At 46.0% G+C, this 23,799-nt stretch overlaps 1 protein-coding gene across 1 annotated transcript in view; it reads right to left on the bottom strand.

The window, feature by feature from the left end:
• Positions 1-23,799, bottom strand: part of LOC111141448 (protein tyrosine phosphatase, receptor type T) — a 706,124-nt gene that overhangs the window by 18,485 nt on the left and 663,840 nt on the right. Inside the window, exon 27 of the mRNA XM_022494012.1 lies at positions 20,636-20,767. Coding sequence (XP_022349720.1) covers positions 20,636-20,767 — 132 coding nt within the window. The remainder of the gene's footprint in view (positions 1-20,635; positions 20,768-23,799) is intronic.

Raw genomic sequence — 23,799 nt, 5'->3', positions numbered from 1 at the left:
AGTAGGCAGAGAGGCAGGCAGAGAGAGAGAGGAGGAGGAGGCAGGCTGCCCGCCGAGCAGAGAGCCCGATGCGGGACTCGATCCCAGGACCCTGAGATCACGACCCGAGCTGAAGGCAGAGGCTTTAACCACTGAGCCACCCAGGCGCCCCGAGGAACAGACTTAAAAGTCCTGATTTTGTGCTCCGTCGCTTGCTGGGAGCCGGCCCCTCCCCCCGCGGTCGATCTTCCCGTCGCTTTGGATTCACTTCTCCGCCAGTCCTACCTTTCAGAAAGTGGTTGATTTTCTGTTTCTAGAATTGCTGTTCTTCTTCTCTTTGATCTCCCATTGGATTTGTAGGTGTTTGCAATCTTTAGATAAACTATCTAGCTGATCTCCTGCTACCTGAGATAGTCTCAGACTGCTACTTCGCCATCTTGACTCCTCCCGCACCTATTTTTTTTATTTCTTTTCAGCATAACAGAATTCATTGTTTTTGCACCACACCCAGTGCTCCATGCAATACGTGCCCTCCTTAATACCCACCACCTGGCTCCCCCAACCTCCCCACCGCCGCCCCTTCAAAACCCTCAGATTGTTTTTCAGAGTCCATAGTCTCTCATAGTTCACCTCCCCTTCCAATTTCCCTCAACTCCCTTCTCCTCTCCATCTCCCTATGTCCTCCATGTTATTTGTTATGCTTCACAAGTAAATGAAACCATATGATACTTGACTCTCTCTGCTTGACTTATTTCACTCAGCATAATCTCTTCCAGTCCCATCCATGTTGCTACAAAAGTTGGGTATTCATCCTTTCTGATAGAGGCATAATACTCCATAGTGTATATGGACCACATCTTCCTTATCCATTCGTCCGTTGAAGGGCATCTTGGTTCTTTCCACAGTTTGGTGACCGTGGCCATTGCTGCTATAAACATTGGGGTACAGATGGCCCTTCTTTTCACTACATCTGTATCTTTGGGGCAAATACCCAGTAGTGCAATTGCAGGGTCATAGGGAAGCTCTATTTTTAATTTCTTGAGGAATCTCCAAACTGTTCTCCAAAGTGGCTGTACCAACTTGCTTTCCCACCAAGAGTGTAAGAGGGTTCCCCTTTCTCCACATCCTCTCCAACACATGTTGTTTCCTGTCTTGCTAATTTTGGCCATTCTAACTGGTGCAAGGTGGTATCTCAATGTGGTTTTAATTTGAATCTCCCTGATGGCTAGTTTCCATGTACTTTTTGATTGCTTCTTTGATTTCTTGGTTAAACCATTCATTGTTTAGTAGCATGTTATTTAACCTCCATGTATTTGTGCTCTTTCCAGATTTTTACTTGTGGTTGATTTCTAGTTTTACAGCATTGTGGTCAGAAAAGATGCTTGATTTGTTGAGGCTTGTTATGTGGGCTAGTATGTGATCTATTCTGGAGAATGTTCCATGTGCACTCGAAAAGGATGTGTATTCTGTTGTTTTAGAATGGAATACTGTAAATATCTGTTAGATATATCTGGCCTAGTGTATTATCCAAACCCACTGTTTCCTTCTTCATTTTCTGTTTGGATGATCTGTCCTTTGATGTAAGCAGGGTGTCAAAGTCCCTGACTATTACTGTAATGTTATCAATTCCTCTATGTTTGTTATTAGTTGTTTTATGTATTTGGGTGGTATCATGTTGGGTGCATATATAATTGTTATATCTTCTTGTTAGATTGTCCCCATTTAACTTTTATTATATAGTGTCTTTCTTTGTCTCTTGTTATAGTTTTTGTTTAATACCTATAGGGTCCAAAATAAGTATGGCTATCCTGGCTTTCCTTTGACATCCATTTGCATGATAGATGTTTCTCCATCCCCTCACTTTGAATCTGCAGGTACCTTTAGGATTAAAATGAGGCTCTTGCAGGCAGCATATGGATGGGTTGTCTTTTTTGTATCTTTCTGACACCTTGTGTCTTTTGATTGGAGCATTTAGTACATTCATATCCAAAATAACTACTGATAGATATGTATTTATTGTCATTTTATTACTTGTTTTGTGGTTGTTTCTGAAGATTTTCTCTGATCTTGTCTATCATGTGGTGTGATTTTCTTTAGTGATACACTTGGGTTCCTTTCTCTTTATTTTTGCATGTTTGTTACTGACTTTTGATTTTTGGTTACCATTAGTCTTGTATATAACCTCTTCTACATGTAGAAATTTATATAAATTGATGGTCATTTAAGTTTGAACCCATTCTTTACTCCTCCCCACATTTTAGATGTATGTTGTCATATTTTACATTCTTTTATTTGTGAGTCCCTTGACGGATTTTTGACAGGAATTTTCATTTTTCACCACTTTCGTGTTTCCTACCTTTATCCTGTGACTTTTGTTCTCTCCTTTCCACTCAAAGAATCCCCTTTAACATTTATTGTAGAGCTTCTTTAGTGGTCATGATCTCTTTTAGTTTTGTTTGTCTTGGAAACTATCTCTTCTATTCTGAATGATAGCCTTGCTGGATAGAATATTCTTTGTTGTAGGCTCTTCCCATTCAGCACTTTGAATTTATCATGCCACTGCTTCATGCTTGCAGAGTTTCTGCTGAAAAAGCTGCTGATGGCCTTTGGGGTTTTTCTTTGTATGTAAATGTCCTCTTTTGCTTTATTTGTAATATTTTTCCTTCATCACTGTATTTTTGCTATTTTAATCATAATACGTCTTGGTGTGCCTCTGCTTTTGTTAATTTTAATGGGAGTTCTCTGTACCTCCAGATCTGGATATCTGTTTCCTTCCCCAGACCGGGGAAGTTTCCAGTGATTACTTCAAATAAATTTTCTGCTCCCCATTCTCTCTTCTGAATGTTATCATGTTGATGGAGTCAGTTCTCTAAGTTTCCTCCTTTTCCATAAGTCTTTTTTTCTCTTTTGTTCAGTTTGATTATTTTCCAATAATCTGTCTTCTAAGTCAGTAATTCATTTCTCTGCTTCTTCCATCCTTATATTTATTCCATCAAACATGTTTCTCATTCCATTTATTTAGTCCTTTATCTCTGTTATGTTACTCCTTACCTCTGTGTTAAATATTCCAGTGATGTCCTCCCTTCTTTTCTCAAGTCCAGTGAGTATCCTTTTGATCATCACTTTAAATTTTCTATCAGGCATGTTTCTTATATCTGTTTTGCTTAGAACTCTGGCTGTGGCCTTGCCCTGTTCTTTCATTTGGGATAAATTTCTGTGTCTCCTCATTTTGTCTGCCTCTTTGTGTTTGTTTCTCCTTATTAAGGAAGTCAGCTGTGTCTTCTGTTCTTAGAAGTAGTGATATTATGAAGAAGAGGTCCTGGAATGCCCTGCAGTGCAACGTCCCCTTTTCACCAGAACCTGGCACTTAAGCAGAGTTTCCTATATTTGTTGCTTGTACCCCGCTGTTCTGAGTCACCTTTCCTTTCAATGTAGTTGTCTGTGATGACTCTCTGCTTGTTCTGGTCTATGCTTATTCTCTGGTGTTAGCTCCAAGGGGGAGTGCTGCTGGGGAACTTGGGAGTGGGCCAGTGGTAATAGCAAAATTTTTGCTGGGCCACCAGTCCTATGCTGGATCTTCTGAAATGCTGTGGCAGCTTGGGGCTGTATTCCGGGGCCAGGAGGGCCTGTGTGCCAGGGCTGCTGGGTATGTCGGGCTGGGAATGGTGCATGAAGGTGGCTGGCAGCAGCTGGGCCTGATGCATGGATAGTGGTTGTGGCTGTGCAGCAGGACATGGCATGCGACGGTGGCTGGTTATGGCACAGAGTGGCAGCGGGGGACACAGTGATGTGCCTGGCACACTGAGGCTGCTGTGCACCTACTGGCTGGTTAGGACACAGGTGCAGCTTTAACAGAATTTGCCCTGAGCCTAGGGCAGAGAGGCCAGCAGGTTTGGATTTGGTGAGTCCTCAGGAGAACTCTGGGGTGTGGCACACGAGCAGCAGGTCAGGCAGAACTGTCTCTGTAGCCCTGCGTCTCACAGGTGGCTCTGTGTTTATGCTGGGGGGCGGGGGGTGGGGGTGGGGGCAGCACATGGTGCCTGTCAGGTCCCTCACTTTCAGAGAAGTCCCACAGTACACTCCAAAATCAGTATGAACAGATCTGTTTCCCATTTGCCCTGGTCTTATATAAATTGTCACTTTAACTTGCCTTTCTGGGCAGGCTGCTGTCTCTTTAAGGGTGGTGACCCAGCTTTCACTTGCCCTCCTGGCTTGCCTAGGGCTGAATCAGCTGACTTTTAAAGCTCAAAGAATTCAGCCTCTCTGGTTTTTATTTTATTTTTACACACACACACACACACACACACACACACACACACACACACACACGTATTTTAGAGCAAGAGCATGAGCAGGGGTGGGGAGGTAACAGAGGGAGAGGAAGAGAATCTTAAGCAGGCTCCACATGTGGAGCCTGACTCAGGCTTGATCTCAGGACCATGAAGTCATGACCTGAGCTGAAATCAAGAGTCAGATGCTTAACCGATGGAGCCACCCAGGCGACCCAGGCCCCACTGGTTTTTAAAGCTAAATGTTATGGAGATTAGTCTTCCGTGGGTGAGTTCCCTAGTGCAAAGGCTCATTTCTTTGCTCTCCACACATGCAGCTCCCTCGATCCTGAGGGCCACCCTCCTTTGCCTTTCTGACCTTCCTAACTTTTCAGATGCAGTTTCTTGTCTATATTTAGGTGTGAAGTTCTGCCAATCTTTGGATCACTGTCTGATTTGTTGATTTGGGATGTGGAAGATACCTAGTTGAAAATGTGGAACATGGGGCGCCTGGGTGGCTCAGTGGGATAAAGCCTCTGCCTTCGGCTCAGGTCATGATCCCAGGGTCCTGAGATCAAGCCCCACATCGGGCTCTCTCCTCAGTGGGGAGCCTGCTTCCTCTTCTCTCTCTGCCTGCCTCTCTACCTACTTGTGCTCTCTGTCTGTCAAGTAAATAAATAAAATCTTAAAAATTAAAAAAAAATAATGTGGAACAGGATGATCTCAGGATTCCCCCTACTCTGCCATCTTCCCTAGGAGACCTGTGGTTTCTTAAGGCCCTGGAAAATGGCAGGGGTTCAAGAAGACCCACTTGCCTCTGAGACCATGAGAACACAGCTGACCTGGGCTTGCATGCACACCCAATGCAACTTTGGCATTTTTTTTTTTTTAAATCTAGTTGAAAACATTTTGAAGTGGCTTTCTCCAAGAATAGGTTCCAATCCTCTAGTCTAGAGTCTGGATCAGTGGCCTTTTCCCACTTCATGTCCTGGCACCCACCCCCCTTTCTTACCCAACAGTCTGGGAGGGACAGTGTTGCCATCTCAAAGGGAAGGCTTCACCACTGCTGACACACATGGCGAGTGCTTTTGGTCACACCTGGGAGGGGAAGCCAGTCCATTTGCTACATCTGATTTAGAAATGCCCTCACTTCTGCCAGAAAAGCAGAGGGGCCTTTGCTATTTATTGTCAGAACAAGTTAAACCAAGCATGTGTGGCTATCCCTGGAACAGATGCCGTACATTACCTAGTGCTCTCCATAGTTGTTTGGGCCGTGAAAAGATGTCCTTTGGGAGTGCAAATTCACACGTGAGACATAACAAATGTAGAGTAGCCTCACTGTTGAACGTCATTTTCTTGCTGATGGAATCAGAAAGCTTGTTAGTCACTGGAATAAACATGCTCTGATGAGTTGAATGAAAACTAGCATATGGGCCTACTTTTGGAATAAACAATTCAAAAGCACATTTCAGTGTACCTTAGTTATGCCTTTTGTTAATTAAACAATACTTTGATAGAATGGAAAGGCCAAGTAATATCACAGCTTCAGAAATGAAAGAATTATTAAGGTTCATAGTAGGAGAAATCAGTCCTGGGCCACTTAGAGGTAAAGCTGAATTAGTATTTATAAGAGAAAAATATGAAAGTCACTTGAACTGGTTTCAAAATTTACATCAGTGATTATAAAATTCTCTTATTTTTAAAATTTATTTATTTGACACAGAGAGAGTAGGCACAAGTAGGAGGAACAGCATGGTGGAGGGAGAGGAAGAAGCAGGCTCCCCACTGAGCAGGGAGCCCAAAGTGGGGCTCAATTCCAGGACCCTGGGATCTTGACCTGAGCCTAAGGCAGATGCTTAACTGACTGAGCCACCCAGGTGCCCTGATACAAAATTCCTTTAAATTCTATAAATTGGGGCACCTGAGTGGCTCAGTGGGTTAAGCCTTCAGCTCAGGTCATGATCTCAGGGTCCTTGGATTGAGCCCTGCATTGGGCTCTCTGCTCAGCAGGGAGCCTGCTTCCCCCTCTCTCTGTCTGCCTCTCTGTCTACTTGTGACCACTCTCTTTGTCAAATAAATAAAAATCTTAAAAAAAAAAAACCCATAATTGGCCCGCTAAGGAAGAGAGATTGAGGGCGAGGTGGCAGGTACAGAGCAAGGGGCAGAGAGCAAAAGGCACATGGCTGGTGGTCAAAACACATCTTTCTCAATTCTGCCTCTCAACAGCCCCACAGGGTGAAAAATGCAGTCGCTATCGTAGTGGGGGAACTTAGGACTGTTGCTTTGGAGTCTGTTTCTAGGGAGGAAGGGTAGGAGTTTAGAAGAATATCTACAAAGGACAGTAGAATGGATGGATGGCAAAGTCTCAGGGCAGGCGTAAGAAAGACAGCTCAGGAAGGACTTCTGGGAAGATGGTGTAAGAGAAGGACCCTAAGCTCACTTCATCCCGGGGATACAACAAGCTAATGCTCATATCTGTGCACATAATGCAGAAAACAACCTGAAGACTGGCAGAACAAACTCCATAACTAAATGTAGAGAAGAGGCCACAGGAAGAGGGTAGGAAGGGTGGAACTAAACTGATTCACAGGGCAACCTTGGGAGGGAGCTGTGGGTGAAGAGAGGGAGAGAAACTGACTATCCCAACAGGGAGCCCTCACGGGGAAGGTGAATCCCCATAGCATCTGGCTGTGAAACCAAACTGAATTTTCTGAGTTCTTACAACTGGGGGACTTTAAGCCTGGAATTTTAAAAAATCAGCAGGCTTGGCGCTGGGAAGGCCTGGAGGGCATTAGGAAGCTGAGTCCCCAGGCTCAAACAGACAGCACAACAGACAGCCCACAGAGATCCTGCCTGGAAGCAGCGTCTGAAAATGCCAGGCACTTATGGGTTTGAGTGTTATTTACTCATCTCAGAGCACATCCCAGCGAGGTGGGGCTCGCAGGGAGATCCCTCCAGGAACAAAGGGGTTGGCAGGTGCTATTACCCCCCACCCACAGCATAAACACATGGCCACCTGTGGGAACCAGCACAGCACCCACATTAACTACTTAACTTGCTTACACCAAGCCCTGCTCCCCTGTGCTTTGGTAGATCAGCCCTTTTCAGTCATGTCTGCCTGAGTCCTGATGCTATGGGGTTCCTCCCTGAGAAGACCCTGCAAATCTTGTCAACACCATGTCTTCTAGATGTGTGTTTTGCAGGGCCTCAGTCTTGGCAGGAATGGTGGCAGCTGGTCACCTCCCCCAGAGGACACATGCACCTAGTTAAAACTGTATGCCCCACCCATGCGCATATTGTAACAGCCCCAGGCACCTGGTCTCAGCAGCATGGCTTATGCCCATTGGAAAAGAACCAGTGCCCACAACTTGTGAGTACTGTGTGCCCTGCCTGTGCATGCTTTGTGGATTGGCCCCAGCTGGCCCAAGTCTTAGCAGAGGAGTCACATTCCCTCTGGCAAAGGACAAGGGCTACCTTGTTAAAAGTGCTCGCCCTGCCCACTACTTTCAAGACCAAGAGACATAGCTGACTTTCCCAACACAGAAAAACAGATATAAAGAGGTAGACAAAATTAGGAAACAGGGGAGTATGAAAAAGCAGGACTAAACCGAAGAAAGAGACCTAAGTGAAACAGAGATAGGTAGTATGCCTGATTGAGAATTTGAACTAATGGTCATAAAGATACTCACTGGACTTAAGAGTGGAGGACATCTGTGAGATCCTTAATAATGAGATAACAAGGGCGCCTGGGTGGCTCAGTGGGTTAAGCCGCTGCCTTCGGCTCAGGTCATGATCTCAGGGTCCTGGGATTGAGTCCCACATCGGTCTCTCTGCTCAGCAGGGAGCCTGCTTTCCTTCCTCTCTCTCTGCCTGCCTCTCTGCCTACTTGTGATCTCTCTCTGTCAAATAAATAAAATCTTTAAAAAAAAATGAGATAACAAAGAGAACTAATCAGAGGTGAAGAACACAATAAATGAAACTAAAAATATACGAGATGGAATAAATACAGGCTAGAGGAAGCAGAAGTATGACTTAGTGACCTGGAGGACAGAGTCATGGAAAGTAATCAAGCTGAGCAGGTGGGAGAAAAAAATTATACCATATAAAAATAGATGTAGGGAACTCAGAAACTTCATCAAGCTTAATAACAGGGACCACAGAAGAAAAAAGAGAGAAAAGGGTGCAGAAAATTTATTCGAAGATATAATAGTTAAAAATTTCCCTCATCTGGGGAAACAAACAGATACCGAGACCAGGAGGCAGAGAGATTCCACCAACAAAATCAACCCAAGGAGGACCACACCAAGACCCTAGTAATTAAGACAAAAAAAAAGTAGTGATAAAGAAAAAAATTTTAAAGAAGCAAGAGAAAAGAAGTAACTTACAAGGGAAAACCCATAGGCTACCAGATTTTTGAACAGAAACTTAGCATGCCAGAAGGGAGTGGCATAATATATGTCACGTGCTGAATGGGAAAAATCTTCAGCCCAGAATACTCTATCCAGCAAAGTTGTCATTTGAGAGAAAGAAATAGTCTCCCAGACAAACCAAAGCTAAGGAGTTCATGACCACTAAACCAGCCCTAAAGAAATGTTAAAGGAGACTCACTGAGTGGAAAGGAGAGACCATAAGTAAGTAAGAGTAAGAAAAGTAGGAAGCACAAAAGCAATAAAAATGAGTTTATCTGTAAAAAAAATATCAAAGGGGGGGTGCCTGGGTGGCTCAGTTGGTTAAGCAGCTGCCTTCGGCTCAGGTCATGATCCCAGCGTCCTGGGATCGAGTCCCACATCGGACTCCTTGCTCATCGGGGAGCCTGCTTCTCCCTCTGCCTCTGCCTGCCATTCTGTCTGCCTGCACTCGCTCTCTCTCCCTCTCTCTCTCTGACAAATAAGTAAAATCTTAAAAAAAAAAATATATATCAAAGGTTCACAAAATGAAAAGATGTAAAGTAGGACACCATAACCTACAATGTGGGAGAGGAGAGGAGTAAAGAATGTGTTCAAACTAAACAACCATCACCTTAATATTGACTGCTATATGTAGAAGATGTCATATATAAGCCTAATGATAACCACAAATAAAAAATAAAAAAGCAGTAATAGATACGCAAAAAACAAAGAGAAGGGAATCTAAATATATCACTAAAGAAAGCAACTCATTGCGAGAAAAGAGAGCAAGGGAAGAAAAAAAAAACAGAAAATCTACAAAACCAACCACAAAGCAAATACACAATGGCAATAACTACATATATATCAATAATTACTTTGACTATAAATGGATTAATGCTCCAATCAAAAGACACAGGGTGATGGAATGGATAAGGAAAGAAGGCCCATCTATATGCTGCCTACAAGAGACTCATTTTAGTCCTAAAGACACCTGTAGATTGAAAGTGAGGGGACGGAGAAACATCTGTCATGCAAAATATATGTCAAAAGAAAGCCAGGGTAGCCATACTTATATCAGACAAAATATACTTCAAAACAAAGTAAAAAGAGACAAAGAAGAGCACTCTCTAATAAGAAAGGGAACAATCCAACAAGAAGTTATAACAATTGTAAATATACATGCACCCACCATAGGACCACCCAAATACAGAAAATAACAACAAACATAAATGAGCTAATCGATAATAATACAGTAATACCGAGGAACGTTAACACCCCATTTGTATCAATGGACAGATCAACCAAACAGAAAACAAGCAAATAGTGGATTTGAATGATACACTAGACCAGACATATCTCATAGATACATTCAGAACATTCCATTCTAACACAGCAGAATATACATTCTTTTCAAGTGCACATGGAACATTCTCCAGAACAGATCACATACTAGCTCACAAAACAAGCCTCAACAAATTCAAAAAGATCAAAATCATACCATGCATCTTTTTTGACCACAATGCTATAAAACTAGAAATCAACCACAAGTAAAAATCTGGAAAGATCACAAATACATGGAGGTTAAATAACATGCTACTAAACAGTGAATGGTTTAACCAAGAAATCAGAGAAGAAATCAAAAAGTACATGGAGGGGCGCCTGGGTGGCTCAGTAGGTTAAAGCCTCTGCCTTCAGCTCAGGTCACAATCTCAGGGTCCTGGGATCAAGCCCCACATTGGGTGCTCTGCTCAGAGGGGAACCTGCTTCCTCCTCCCTCTCTCTCTCTCTCTGCCTACTTGTGATCTCTGTCTGTCAAATAAATAAATAAAATCTTTTTAAAAAGTTTTAAAAAAAGCACATGGAAACTAACAAAAATGAAAACGTAATAGCCCCAAACCCTTGGGATGCAGCCAAAATTATTCTAAGAGGGAAGTTTATGAAAATACAAACCTACCTCAAGAAGTAAGAAAAATCTCAAAGAAATAACCCAAACTTACAACCTAAAGGAGCTAGAAAAAGAAGAAAAAACATAATCCAATACTAGCAGAAGGAAGGAAATCATAATGGTTAGAGTGGAAATACGTGATCTAGAAAGTAAAAAAATGAAACCAGAAGCTGATTCTTTGAAAAGATCAACAAAATTGATAAACATCCAGTTAGACTCATCAAAAGAAAAAAAAGCACTCAAACAAAATTAGAAACAAAAGATGAGAAAGAACTGACACCACAGAAATACAAAGGCCTGTAAGAGAAAATTATGAAAAATTATATGCCAAAAATTTAACAATGTAGAAGAAAATGGACAAATTCCTAGAGGCTTGTAAACTACCAAAACTGAAGCAGGAACAAACAGAAAATTTGAAGAGACCAATTACCAGACAGAAAATGGAATCAGTAATCAAAAAACTCCCGACAAACAAAAGCCAGGACCACAAGCTTTCACAGTGAATTGTTACCAAGCATTTCAGGAAGAGTTAATACCTATTCTCAAACTGTTCCAAAAAGTAGAAAAGGCAGGAAAACTTCCAAATTCATTCTATGAGGCCAGCATTACCCTGATACCAAAAGCAAAGACACCACAAAAAAGAGAACTACAGGCTGATATCCCTGATTAACATAGATGCAAAAATCCTCAACAAAATCCTAGCAAACTGAATTCAACAATATACTAAAAAAAAAATTTTCAGAAAAAAATCAGGTGGGATTTATTCCCAGGAAGCAAGGGTGGTTTAATACTGCAAATCAATCAGTGTGATAAATCACATTAATAAGAAGATAAGAACCATATGATTATTTAAATAGATGCAGAAAAAACATTTGATAAGGTACAATATCCATTCATGATAAAAGCCCACAACAAAGATTTAGAGGGAACATATCAACATATTAAAGGCCTTATATGAAAAATCCATAGCTAACATCATCTTAAATGGGAAAAACCTGAGAGCTTTTCCACTAAGTCCAGGAGCAAGACAAGAAGGTCCACTCTGACCACTTAGCCCCCACACCCTCACTACTTTTATTCAGCAGAGTACTAGAAGTCCTAGCTACAACAATCAGACAAGAAAAATGAATAAAAGGCATTCAAATTGGTAAGGAAGAAGTAAAAATTTCATTATTTGCAGGTGACATAATCCTATATATAAGAAAAGCCAAAAGACTTTGCCATAAAAACTATTAGAACTAATGCTGTACTACTGTGTGTTGGCTAATTGAATTTAAAAAGACTATTAGAACTGATAAATGAATTCAGTAAAGTCACAGGATACAAAATCAGTGGCAGAAATCCAGTGCATTTGTATACACCAACAATGAAACAGCAGAAAGGCAAATTAAGGAAACAATCGCATTTACCATTGCACCCAAAATAAGAAGATGCCTAGAAAGGAACCTACCCAAAAAGGCGGAAGACACGTCCTCTGAAAGTATATATACTATAAAATACTCATGAAAGAAAATGACACAAAGAAATGGAAAGACATTCTGTGCTCATGGACTGGAAGAACAAATATTGTTAAAACGTCTATAGTACCCAAAGAAATGTACACATTTAATGCAGTCCCTATCAAAATACCAATAGCAGTTTTCAGAGAAATAGAACAAGTAATCCCAACATTTGTATGGAACCACAAAGGACCCTGAATAGCCAAAGTGATCTTGAAAAAGCAAAGCAAAGCTGGAGGCATCACAACTCCAGACTTCAGGTTATATTACACAACCGTAATCACCAAAACAGTATGGTACTGGTACAAAAACAGACACATACATCAATGAAACAGAATAGAAGATCCAGAAATAGGCCTACAGTTATATGGTCAATTAATCTTCAACAAAGCAGGAAAGAACATCCAATGGCAAAAAGGCAGTCCCTTCATAAATGCTATCAGGAAAACTGGACAGCAACATGCAAAAAGATGAAACTGGACCACTTTCTTACACCATAGACAAAAACTAACTTCAAATTTGATCAAAGACCTGAAAGTGAGACCTGAAACCATAAAAATCCTGGAAGAGAACACAGGAAGTAATTTCTCTGACATCAACCACAACAGTATCTCTCTAGATATGTCTCCTGACGTATGGGAAACAAAAACAAAAATAAACCATTGGAACTACATCAAAATAAAGAGCTTCTGTACAACAACGGAAGCAACCAACAGTCAGAACAACTGAAAGTCATGACTGATAAAAGATTAGTGTCCAAAATATATAAAGAACTTATGCAACTCAACACCAAAAACATATAATCCAATGAAAAATGGGCAGAAGACATGAACAGACTTTTCTCCAAAGAAGACTTTCAGATGGCTAATGGACACATGAAAAGATGCTTAACATCACTCATCATCAGGGAAATGAAATAAAAAGCCCAAGATATCACCTTACACCAGTCAAAATGGCCAAAACCAAAAACATCAGAAATAACAGGTGTTGGCAAGGATGTGGAGAAAAGGAACCCTCACGCACTATTGGCGGGAATGCAAACCGACGCAGCCATCGTGGAAAACGGCATGGAGTTTCCTCAAAATGTTGAAAGTAGAACTACTCTATGATTCAGTAATTGCACTCTTGGGTATTTACCCAAAGAATACAAAATAAAATAACTCAAAGGGATACATGCACCTGATGTTTATTCTAGCATTAATTATATTAGTCAAATTATGGAAGCTGCCTACATGTCCATCACAGATGCATGGATAAAGAAGTAGTATATATACAGAATATTAGTCAGCCATAAAAAAGAACGAAATCTTTCCATTTGCAAAAACATGGATGGATCTAGAGAGTTTAATGCTAAGCAAAATAAGTCAGAGAAAGACAAATACCATATGATTTCATTCATATGTGGAATTTAAGTTACAAAACAAAGGAGCAACAGAGTAAAAAAGAGACAAACCAAAAAACAGACCCTTAACTATACAGAACAAAGTGATGGTTACCAGAGGGGAGGTGGATGGGGGTTGGGTGAAAAAGGTGAAGGGGACTGGGAGTGCACGTGCCTGATGGGCACTGAGTGACCTACGATACTGCTGAACTGCTGTATTATAAATACATATGAAACTAATTCAACAGTGTATGTTCACTATATGTAACAGTACATTAAAATAAAAAAGAGAGTGCAACTGTACAGCTTAAGAAAGGCACAATTTTGGGTAGAAGGTGGCATCACTAGGGAGGCATGGGAGGAGAGGTAGAGGCTGGAAGTGGCTTGGGCAACAGAATGTAGGGGAGAGATGTGCTGCCACATGGCAGGGGTGAGGAGACAAGGTGGGAGGGTTAAGAATGAGGATGTGTATGTTCAACCTTTGGACGGGGGGCATTACTGGAATTCCAATCCCACCTTGCCCCCAGTAAGGCCTGAGCAGGAACTGGGAAGTGTGTATGTAAACAGGACTCCCTTGCAATTCCCAGAAATCTGTGGGATGGACAATGGACTTGGCCACAGGATGGGGAAGAGGAAGCAGAGCCCATTTCAATGAAATCTTCAAGGACAGAGTGAACTTGGATGACTTCTGGGTTACATGAATTTAACAGATGATCACGTGAGACTTGGGGCAAGTCATGAAACTGGCTTAAGGCACCAAGTCGGTGGCAGTGCTAGAACTTGAAGTCAGATTTCACGGCCCTAGACTACTCATTCTACTGTTACCCCCACTGGAACAGAAACACAGCCCCTTGCAAAGTCAGACTTGAGAATCATGGAAACAGAGAGTTGGGTGTTCTGTGGGTTTGCCAGCAGGTTAGGCTGTGTTTTCACAAGCTGAGATAAAATGGGAATATCAATGCTTGCTATTTGCCTTGTAGGCATAATGACAAGAAAAGACATCCCTGAAACATCACCTCTGCTTTTCTCCTGGGAGCATGATGAGCTGGCTTGCCTTTCTCACTTCTGGAAGCTCCATGGGAATGCACTGTTCTTGGTGTCACCGTCCCTCACCTTTCTACCTGGCCTAGCATCATCTGAACTCTCCATCAGACTTTCCATGGTGGGAGTCTCAGAACTGGGCAACTCAGTTTTTATAGAGCTCTTATTTGTTTTAAACCAAAGAACATTCCTTCCTGCTCCATAGATCCAGGTACCAGTCAGGGATTATCAGGCACCGAGGCCCTGGAAATCCTATTGTTTAAGTGGTGACCCAAATCTTCACAATTCCTGGTAGAGGGCCTTGGGCCCAAGTCAGTGGTGGGTTATGGGGCTTTAGATAAATCCTTTTCCCCGCCTGGACCTCATCTTCCTGATGTGCAAAATGAGGGGAAATGGACCCCAGGCAGATCAGTGATTTCCAAAGTGAGGCCCATAAAGTTGGCAGGAGAAGCCAATGAGATCTCTCTATAGTCTTCGAAAGCCTAAGGGGATCATGTTATCCTGGAATGGAGGACCTTGAAGCTCTGGCTTTGGGTTGGAATGAGACCATCTCGTGTTAGCTCTGTCTGCCAACTGGAAATTCACTGGGGTAGTTACATTCATGGAAAAATATACGAGTAAAACTAACAAATGATTAATTAATTAAATACAGTTCAGAAAACAAAAGCTTCTAAAATAGCAGGTCTATGGAGGAAAGACCGGGGAAATATCAAACGTGTTTGGAGAACATATAGCTGATAAAATCTCAAAGATGTAAGCAAAATAATGTGTCCTCCCAAGAATGAATGACAAGTGAAACACTGAGAAGCTCCGGGATGCTGCAGGCATAGGCAGTGTAATCAATGAGTAGGGTAGCCAAGAATCCTAAACACCTAGCACTTTCTGTGTGGAGACAACCAAAGTGATACTGGGTCTCATTGACCCTAAACCCGATTCCAGGCTGGTGGGGTGACGTGTGGTGGTCGTCTCCTGCTGGATTCTTCCAGAGTTGCCCACAGAGCCCGGGAGCGATGTGACGTGCTGCTGGGACATTGGCTCTTCCCTCCCTTCTGCTTCCTGGTCAGCTTCTTCCTGCCACTTGGGGGTCTTGGCTGAGATGGTTCCAGCTAAAGATGGTTCCATCCTGTTTGATGTCAAAGGGAGTCTGGCGGGTAGACCTTACTTCACTACCATGTCTGCTTCATGGGGACTGTGGGTTTTTGTGCCTCTTTTGTCCATGTCTGGTCTGTGCCTGGGACACTGTAGGTTCTCAATCAGTGCATGGCGATGACTGAAGGATTGAATGCAACTCAGAAAGCAGACACCTTGACTTTTAAAAGGCCTTCTTCTGGGTCTGCAAGAGTCCTGTGGTTGTTGAGGTGGACATCTGCCTTGTCCTTGGCTCTACCCATCTTGCTCTTTCATGGTTCCTGATGGACTTTGATTTAGACATGGATTTCTCCAGCCCGAACCACTTTCCAGCCCAGCACTGCTGACTCTGGATGATTGCATCCCATGATTGCAGTCTCACACCCCGCACTGGCACTGATCCCTATGCCTCTGGGCCTGAATTCCTGTTTTCAGTTTTATTGCCTGTGTTAGTTTGCTGTGGCTGATGCAACAAATCACAAATGTGGTGGCTTAATGTCACACGAATTTATTATCTGGAGGTCAGAAATCTGAAATGAGTATTAAAGGGCTAAAATCAAAATGTCAGCCGAGCTGTGTTCCTTTCTGGAGTCTGCAGGGGACAAGCCATTCCTCATCTTCTCCAGTTTTGCGAGGCGGCCAGAATTCCTGGGCCTGTGGCTGTACCACTCCTCTCTCTGCTTCCATCACCATGGACTCTGATCTTCTGCATCCCTCTTACTAGGATCCTGATATTGGGTCCACCTGGACAACCCAGGACAATGTAAACATCTCAGTGTCTTTAACTTTACCACATCTGCAAAGTCCCTTCTACTCTGTAAGACAACACATTGGCCAGTTTAGAGACAAGGAGGTGGACAGCTTTGGGGGTGGGGAGGAGCATGATTCTGCCTACTGCACACCCCCAACCTCAAGGCTGGCCCAGAGGGTCTCCTGAGCTAGCTAAACAATATGGTGGGTGCGGCATAACCATGAAGAGGGCTCCTTTTTGGTGTCTGTTCGCCATGGGCTCTGGTCTACCCACTGAGCCCACAAGGATGGATCTTGAGTCAGGACTGTTGGGTGTGACTGGAAATGTTCTTTCTGAAATGCCTACTGGAAACCACAGTGCCATTTACTAGATGTTGTGGTTCTAGGATATTGCCCCACTAATCTGATCACAGGCCTTAGAGTCCTAAAGAGCTAAAAAAAATTTAAAAAAAAGTCTCTAAGGTTGAAGACATATAGATGCCTTCAGAGTCTTTATCTTCAGCCCCCGCTGTTTGGAATTGTCCTTGAACAGAAGCCACTGTGGAGAACGGGAGAGGAGTATCCGTGGCTGGGGATGGCTGACTGAATGATGCGGTATAGGATTCCGAGCGCAGGCAGGCCGACTGGCCCACAGGGCAAGAAAGGAAGGCACTTGGAGAGGTCTCAGCCTCTCCTCCACCTTATTTTTCGGCGACTTACAGGTAGTCCTGCCACAACCCTCAACAGGAGCCCTGATGGTCTCGGCCCTGGTCCAACCACAGGATGTGGCACTGGTCCTCTGCTGATGCTCAGGACCTAGGGCAGACCCATCTGTGTGGCTGGGCTGGCCAGGAAGCCGAGGCCGTCTTGGCAGGGGCACGCTGGTAGGCAGATGCTGACAGCACTTCAAAGAACCGCCTTTCCAGGTGCCGAGGGCGGCTTTTCTGAGGCTCATGCAGTGTCACTGTTTATTTTCGCAAGGCACCCAGCTGTTTTGGTGATGATATTTATATCCATAAGTGCTCTATTCATCTGCTGATGTTAGGGGATGCTTGCCGGCTACATATGGCAGCCAACCCCACAGCTCTTCCGAGCCTGGTGTTTTTGCATTTAGGGAAATCAATTCTCGAAGGCTGTACCAACATCTAGGGATAAGAAATCTTTCTTTACCCAAGACCCACCCCGGAAGGGGGAGCCAGAGCCAATGACCTTGACCCCTGCTTCTCTACACGTCCCAAAGTGAGGTTCTTTGAAATGCCTCCTCCGTGCCTGAGCTCTGGTTTTACAAAAAGGGATTCTGGAAAAGGCGGACAGCAAACAGGCCTTCACGGGCCCCACCTCACTCAGGGGCTCAGGGAGCAGTGTTCACGGTTTTCCTTTTTTAGGCAAAGGAACAGGACGGCTATGGCTTCCTAGTCTGGCACTCCACAGGCGTCTTTGTTTTATGGGAATCCATTTAACTTCCTGGCTCTCTTGAATTCCAGTCATCTACTGTTTGAGACCCAGATCTTGGAGTCACCTCTTCTCTCTCCTACTCCCCATTCAGTCTGTCAGGATATATCGGGTCTCCCTTCCGGATATATCGAGAATCCACTCCACTGCTACCCCCGGGTTCAAGCGGCCATCCCTCGTCACCTGGAAGGATGGCAGACGCCACCTCCTCTCTGCCCTTTCTGCTCACTCCCTTAGCAAACACTCTCCCCTTCCGGTACCAACAGTCTGTTCTCAACACAGTAGCCAGAGGGAAGGTTTTTTTAAAAAAAAAGTCAAAGTGGGTCACTTCTTTCCTCAAAAGCTGTCAGTGGCTCCCTTTTCCTCTCAGACTAAAACCTCAAGTCCTTCCCACAACCCGCAAGGCCCTCCATGACCTGGCGGTCCTGCCACGTTTCTGGGTCCCCTGCGGCACCCACTCTGTTCGGTCACAGTAGCCTCTGCGCCATTCCTCAGACATGCCAGGCGTGAACCCACCATCAGGGGTTGGTGTGGCTTGTCCTTTCTCCCTGGGATGCTCTTCCTGGAGACGGTCACACGGCTCGTTCTCTCCCTACCTTCCAAACTGACCTTCTCAATAGGGCCTGCCTTGATCCCTCTATCACAATTTTACTCCCAAATCCACCTTCCAATCTTCCTTACCCTGCCCTCGTATTTTTTTTCCCATATACTCATGACCTTCTAACATATAATTAAGGACATATAGGGTGTTTGTTCTTCACTGTCTCCTCCACTTTCGAACAGAAGTTGCAGCAGAGGTGGGAGTCTCCTGTTTTGCTTGTTCTCTCTTAACCCAGGACACGCTCCAAACACCTAGAATAGCTCCCAGTGGGGAACAGATACTCCACAAGTACGGCCCAAGAATGAGCATGTCTCTTCCAGCACATCCCCGCCCCGCACTCAAGGCCCCTCCCATACTCTGCTCCTCCCCATGCCCCCCCCCGCCTCCTTCCGCCTCCCCCCAGAGGCCAGACTGCCCAGACCTGGGCCCCTGCCACCATCTGCAATGTCTCCTTCACCTCCTGCATCCACTGCTCTCCAGACCCATGGACTTGGGTCTGGAAGCCCAGCTCCCCCATCCCAGCCCTGCCCTCCGGCCTGCCCAGCCACCCCCTCAGTTCAGACCCCCACCTTGCTTTTCGGAGCATTTGCAACATCCTCCTCTGCCATCTCCCGGCTGGCAGGTTTCCCTCCAGCTTCTCCTCTTCGTGGGTCCCCAGATACGGCTTTCTAATGAGAACTCAGCCATACGCCCCATAACCCAGCTTCCAAGTGCTATATCTCTCCCCGCTGGACAGCAAGTGCTGTCTCACAGTGCTCCCGGGAAGCCCAGAGTCCTGACTCTCCAAGAAGCACTGGCGGTGGTGGGGAGTTGGGGGAAGGGTGTTCGGGAGCTAGAAGACCAGTCTGGAAGGACCCAGCACCCACCCTGGCGGCTTCAGCACGAGCAGCGCTAGGTGAGAGCTGTTGCCTGCACTGCGCCCGCCCGCATGAGCGTTTTAGTCAAGTAAAGGGTTCTGGTGCTAACAAAGTAAGCATCCCGGCAAACCAAGGCACAACTCTGTCGCAGCCCGTGCTGGCCGCGCCCTGCCGCACTCTCCAGCCTCACCTCCCTCTTCTGCTCCCAACAGACCCCAGCCCCACTGTGACCCCAGCTGTTGTGCAAACAAGCCATACACAGTCACACCCCCTTGCCTTTGCCCCCCACCCCGCTCCCATTCCCTCTGCTCAGAGAGGGCCTTTTCCCATCTCCCTCAGCCTCACACCCCCAAACCTCTGCTGCCTTCTTCAAGGCCAAAGTCACCTTCTTTTTGAAGTCTTCCCTCACCCTCTGGGCAGAATTAATTGCTCCCTGTTCCCGGCCAGCACAGCACTTCGCGGCTGACCTCTATTACGGCGCTGCCACACGAGCTTGGGACAATTTGCTCATTCGTCTCTGTAGCAAGGCTCGGAGCCCCCGCAGGGCCAAGACCACAGCTCAGACCCACTGTATTTCATTCCCACACAAGGCCGGCACGCATGCAGGAGTGCGCTGAGGTACCCTGAGTTTCTTTTAAGACACCACTTTTCAAACACCTGAAAGGCCATTCCCACTTGTCCCACCCAAAACTGGCTGCCCTGCTATGGAGGGCCGCGGGCTCCAGAAGCTTTCCCATGACATGTCTCGAGCACTGGAACACGCTGTAGGCACGTGACGCTTGGAGCCGTCAGACCCCGGGGGGCTAAGGCATGAAGCCTGTCTGGACACAAGAGCCCTGTGTGATGACACCAGGGTCCTCACGGTGGCTCGTGGGCCAAGGGTCCAAGGTCTGAGCTCCAACTCTATCTGTGCGGGCTGCATCTCCCAGGGGTTAGGCTGCCTGGCTGGCTGGGTGTGGCCAGGCCTCAGGCTCTTCTGCCGGTTGGAGGTGCTCCGAGCTGGGGAGGCTCTGGGCTTGGTGTGCTCAGTGGGATTTGGAGCAAGATCCTGATCAGTGCCTGGCAGATGGAGCAACAGAATCTGGCCCCAGACAGGGGAAGAGGGCTGGGCAAAGCCCCCAAGTAGGGAGAGTCATTGCTGGAAGTGAGGGGATGCAGAGTGGGGGGTGGCGGGGCCCGCATGAGACCACCGGCCTCTGCTGGCAGCAGGACGGGCTGGCTTGGTGCTCGAACCCAGCCAGCACCCGCCACAGGCTGCTCAGTCGGGCGGAGGCGGCATGCGCTGACTCTCAGGCTCTCCCTTGAACCCTCGGACAAGGCTGCCCAAACGTGCCTGAGCACCTGGGCGGCAGCCGCAGCCCTCCTACCTGGGCGGTGTCCATCTCATTCAGCATCACCACGGAGGAGCAGTTGTAGTCGAACACCAGCCTCCAGAAGTCTGCCACGGTGTTGGGGAGAGGGTGCTGGGTGACCACGAAGGCAGCAGGCTGCTTGTGGCTCTGACAAAGGAATGACATAGGCTTCGTGAAAGACACATCCAGCAGAGATGTTCTGATGGTGAGGAGGCTTGGATGGCGGCCAGAGCCACCCCCCCCCCCCCCCCCCCCCCCGCCGAGCCTGTCAAACAGATTGCCTAAGACACCTACTTGTTCTGGTATCTCTGGGTGCCCCCAGTGGCCAAGGCGGCCTTCTCATAACGAACTCATTCTCCTCTAAACTAAGACATTTCATTAGGAAAGTGTCACTCGGCTGGGGATTATCCAAATAAATTATTTATGTTTTGGAGCTCAGCAAATAATCATTATTACAATATGAAACGAAAGATTCTGGAAGCAGATTTGCTGCTTTGCTGCCCAAAGCACCTCCTGGGACACTGGCGATATCTGTGTTTCTGTGCCCACAATGCTGGAGGAGGGGGTGGCTCAGCCTAAGACAGAGAGCCTCCTGAAGGGACTTGTGTTGCAGGAGGCTCACTCCTGCCCCAGGGCCAGAATGAGGGTGGAGCTGGCCTGTCAGAAGACGGATATGGTGTGCTGTGAGACAACGGGCAGTGGAAGGCTCGGGTTTTAGCATGAGACAGACCTGGGGTTCAAATCCAGCTTTCTGACTTGTAGGTTATCATCCATCCAACCAACCAACCATCCATCCATCCATCCATCCAACCATCCATCCAACCATCTATTCAAACATCATTTGTATAGCCCTTTTTTGGTACTGAGCCCTGGCAAATGGGAATCACAAGTCCCATTTTGGGGATGGTTGTCACGCAGAGTGAATGAGATTTGTGTTTGGGAAAAGACTGGGACACGTGAATGAGCTGTGAGCCCACTGGCAGGACAGAAACATCCCCGACATGATTCTTTATCCTTGGCACTGGTGCTGGGGCTGGCACCTAAGACCCCCCCCCACCAATACAGGTCCAGCAAACAAATGAATACACTCAGTTCCATGTTACGGATGGGGAAACGGAGGCCCACAGAAAACAGCTTGTGAGAGTCTGGGCTACGTGGGAAGCTTTGACTGGGCCCTCTTTACTACAGTATCTTGTAAGAAGGTGTTTGGAAAGATTGGAGGGCTTCTCCTTTAGTGGCCTGTGACACCAGAGATTGTCCACAGCTTATCTTCTTAACAAGCTTTCTTGAGAGACAGTCCCTGTGGCAGACACAGCTATTTTCGGCTGAGTGGCGAGTCAGCAAGAAGATGGGGAGGGAAGACGGACGGGCCCATCCAAACCAGGGGAAGACCCAGGCAAAACACTCTGCCACCCATATTACATAAATGATCTCTTGATGCCCTGGTGGCAAAAAAAAATGCTGGCGTGTAGATACTGGGGTCCTGTCTTCCAAGGGTCTTCTGACCAGTGGAATGATCCAAGGATGGGGGTGGGCTGGGAGGGCAGTATATTTAGTTTCCCCAAAAGCCAAACTCTAGAGGCAGATAGCAGGTCTTTGAGCCATTTCTAGACATGGGAAAGAATCTAGATTTTAAGAGTCAAAAGATATAACCCAGGCCCTAGGTGGGTTTCACCCTTTCTGAGCTAGTCAACCTGAAGACAGTCATGCAAATACTCTGGGCCTCAGTATTTGATCCAGAAAGTGGGGACAATAACACCCAAATACAGAACAAGTCAGGATAAGTCCAGGCTCTGACATGGTGCCCAACACTCAGCGAATGTTAGTTCTCTTTCCTTTTTCCTTGTCTCTGTGATAAATGCTCTATTAGGCCAGCATGCCTGACAAAGTCTTATCTGAAAATATGCTCGAGATCCGCACTCCTGCCGGGTTTTGGGGATCAGCCAGCAATCCATTTCATGGATAACATCATCTTTTACCAGGGGAAACATTAAAAATTAACCCAGAGGACTTCATATTTTTCTGCTAGGAGAAAAGCTGCTATGGTTACCAGATAATGCACAGACTGAACTAGAATACAGATAAGGACTTTTTTTTTTTTTTTTGTAAGAACAGCAAAGGCCCGGTGATGGCTCACAGGAGAAATGCCCCGTGGACAAAGAGAACACAAGCAGCATCAGAGCTTGGCAGAAGGCATCCGGCTCCAGGTAGCATCTAACCTACTAAGTAGAGGCCAAAAGCATGTTTGATCCTTGCATAGATGAGGAAGTCAAGGAGAGGGAATTGGAACAAGTGGGAGAAAAAGCAATGAGGAACTTGGAAGTGTGATTACACCCCCAGGCTCCATCTCTTGCCACACACACACACACACACACACACACACACATGCACACATACACATACATGCACACATTGACCTTGGAGGGCTCTAAGCTAAAGCCAGAGGTCTCCCCTCCACCTCCAGCTATTTGATCTGACCAAGACAAAGCTCCCTGCTTCTGGACCCATAGAAGGGAGTCCATGGAGGAGCTGCGCGCCCCCCGTGGGCAGAGGCCAGGGCAGGACCCCACAGAGCTGATAGGCACTAAGCTCCTGTCACCTCCCCGCCTCCAACACCGACGGCCCTTGGGGAGAGTTTCAGGAGGATCAGAGGTCAGAGAGATAGTTGGCTTTGACCCCAAGAGAAAGCACTCTACATTCCTGCCTGCTCTGAGGGAGATGGGAAGTCCATGTGGGCTGCATGGTTGTGACCTTGGACATGGGTTGGGAGGGGGACCTGGAAGGGCTTATCTCCAATCAGGCAATGGTATTCTTGGTCCAGAGCCTTGGGAGGCAAGATGTCTGTGTCTTCCTGGATTGCACAAACTGTGGGGAGGCCCACAGAATGAATTCTAGAGTGTGAGTTCTGGGTTCTGGCTCTGCCACTAGCTTTCCCAGTGACCTTGAGCAAGTCTCTTCCTCTTTCTGGCCTCAGTTTCCTTTGCTGAAAAGTACAAGGATGAGACCAGATGATCCATGGCTCCTTCCTGCTGCAAACATCTCTACATCCAGAAGGTGGAGGGATGACCACTGGAAGAAGATGAAGGACCAGTGGGGAAGCCTATGAGTCAGGAGCAAGGACCCACTGGGGCAAGGACGTGACCTCCTCATTAGGGTCATGACTCCTCAACCAGGTCAGG

Source organism: Enhydra lutris, unplaced genomic scaffold (assembly GCF_002288905.1).
Source record: "Enhydra lutris kenyoni isolate GAN:26980312 unplaced genomic scaffold, ASM228890v2 scaffoldscaffold6, whole genome shotgun sequence".
Classification (NCBI taxonomy): Eukaryota; Metazoa; Chordata; class Mammalia; order Carnivora; family Mustelidae; genus Enhydra; species Enhydra lutris.
Note: the sequence above shows the minus strand (reverse complement) of the source record. Positions and strands in the feature narration are given on the sequence as shown.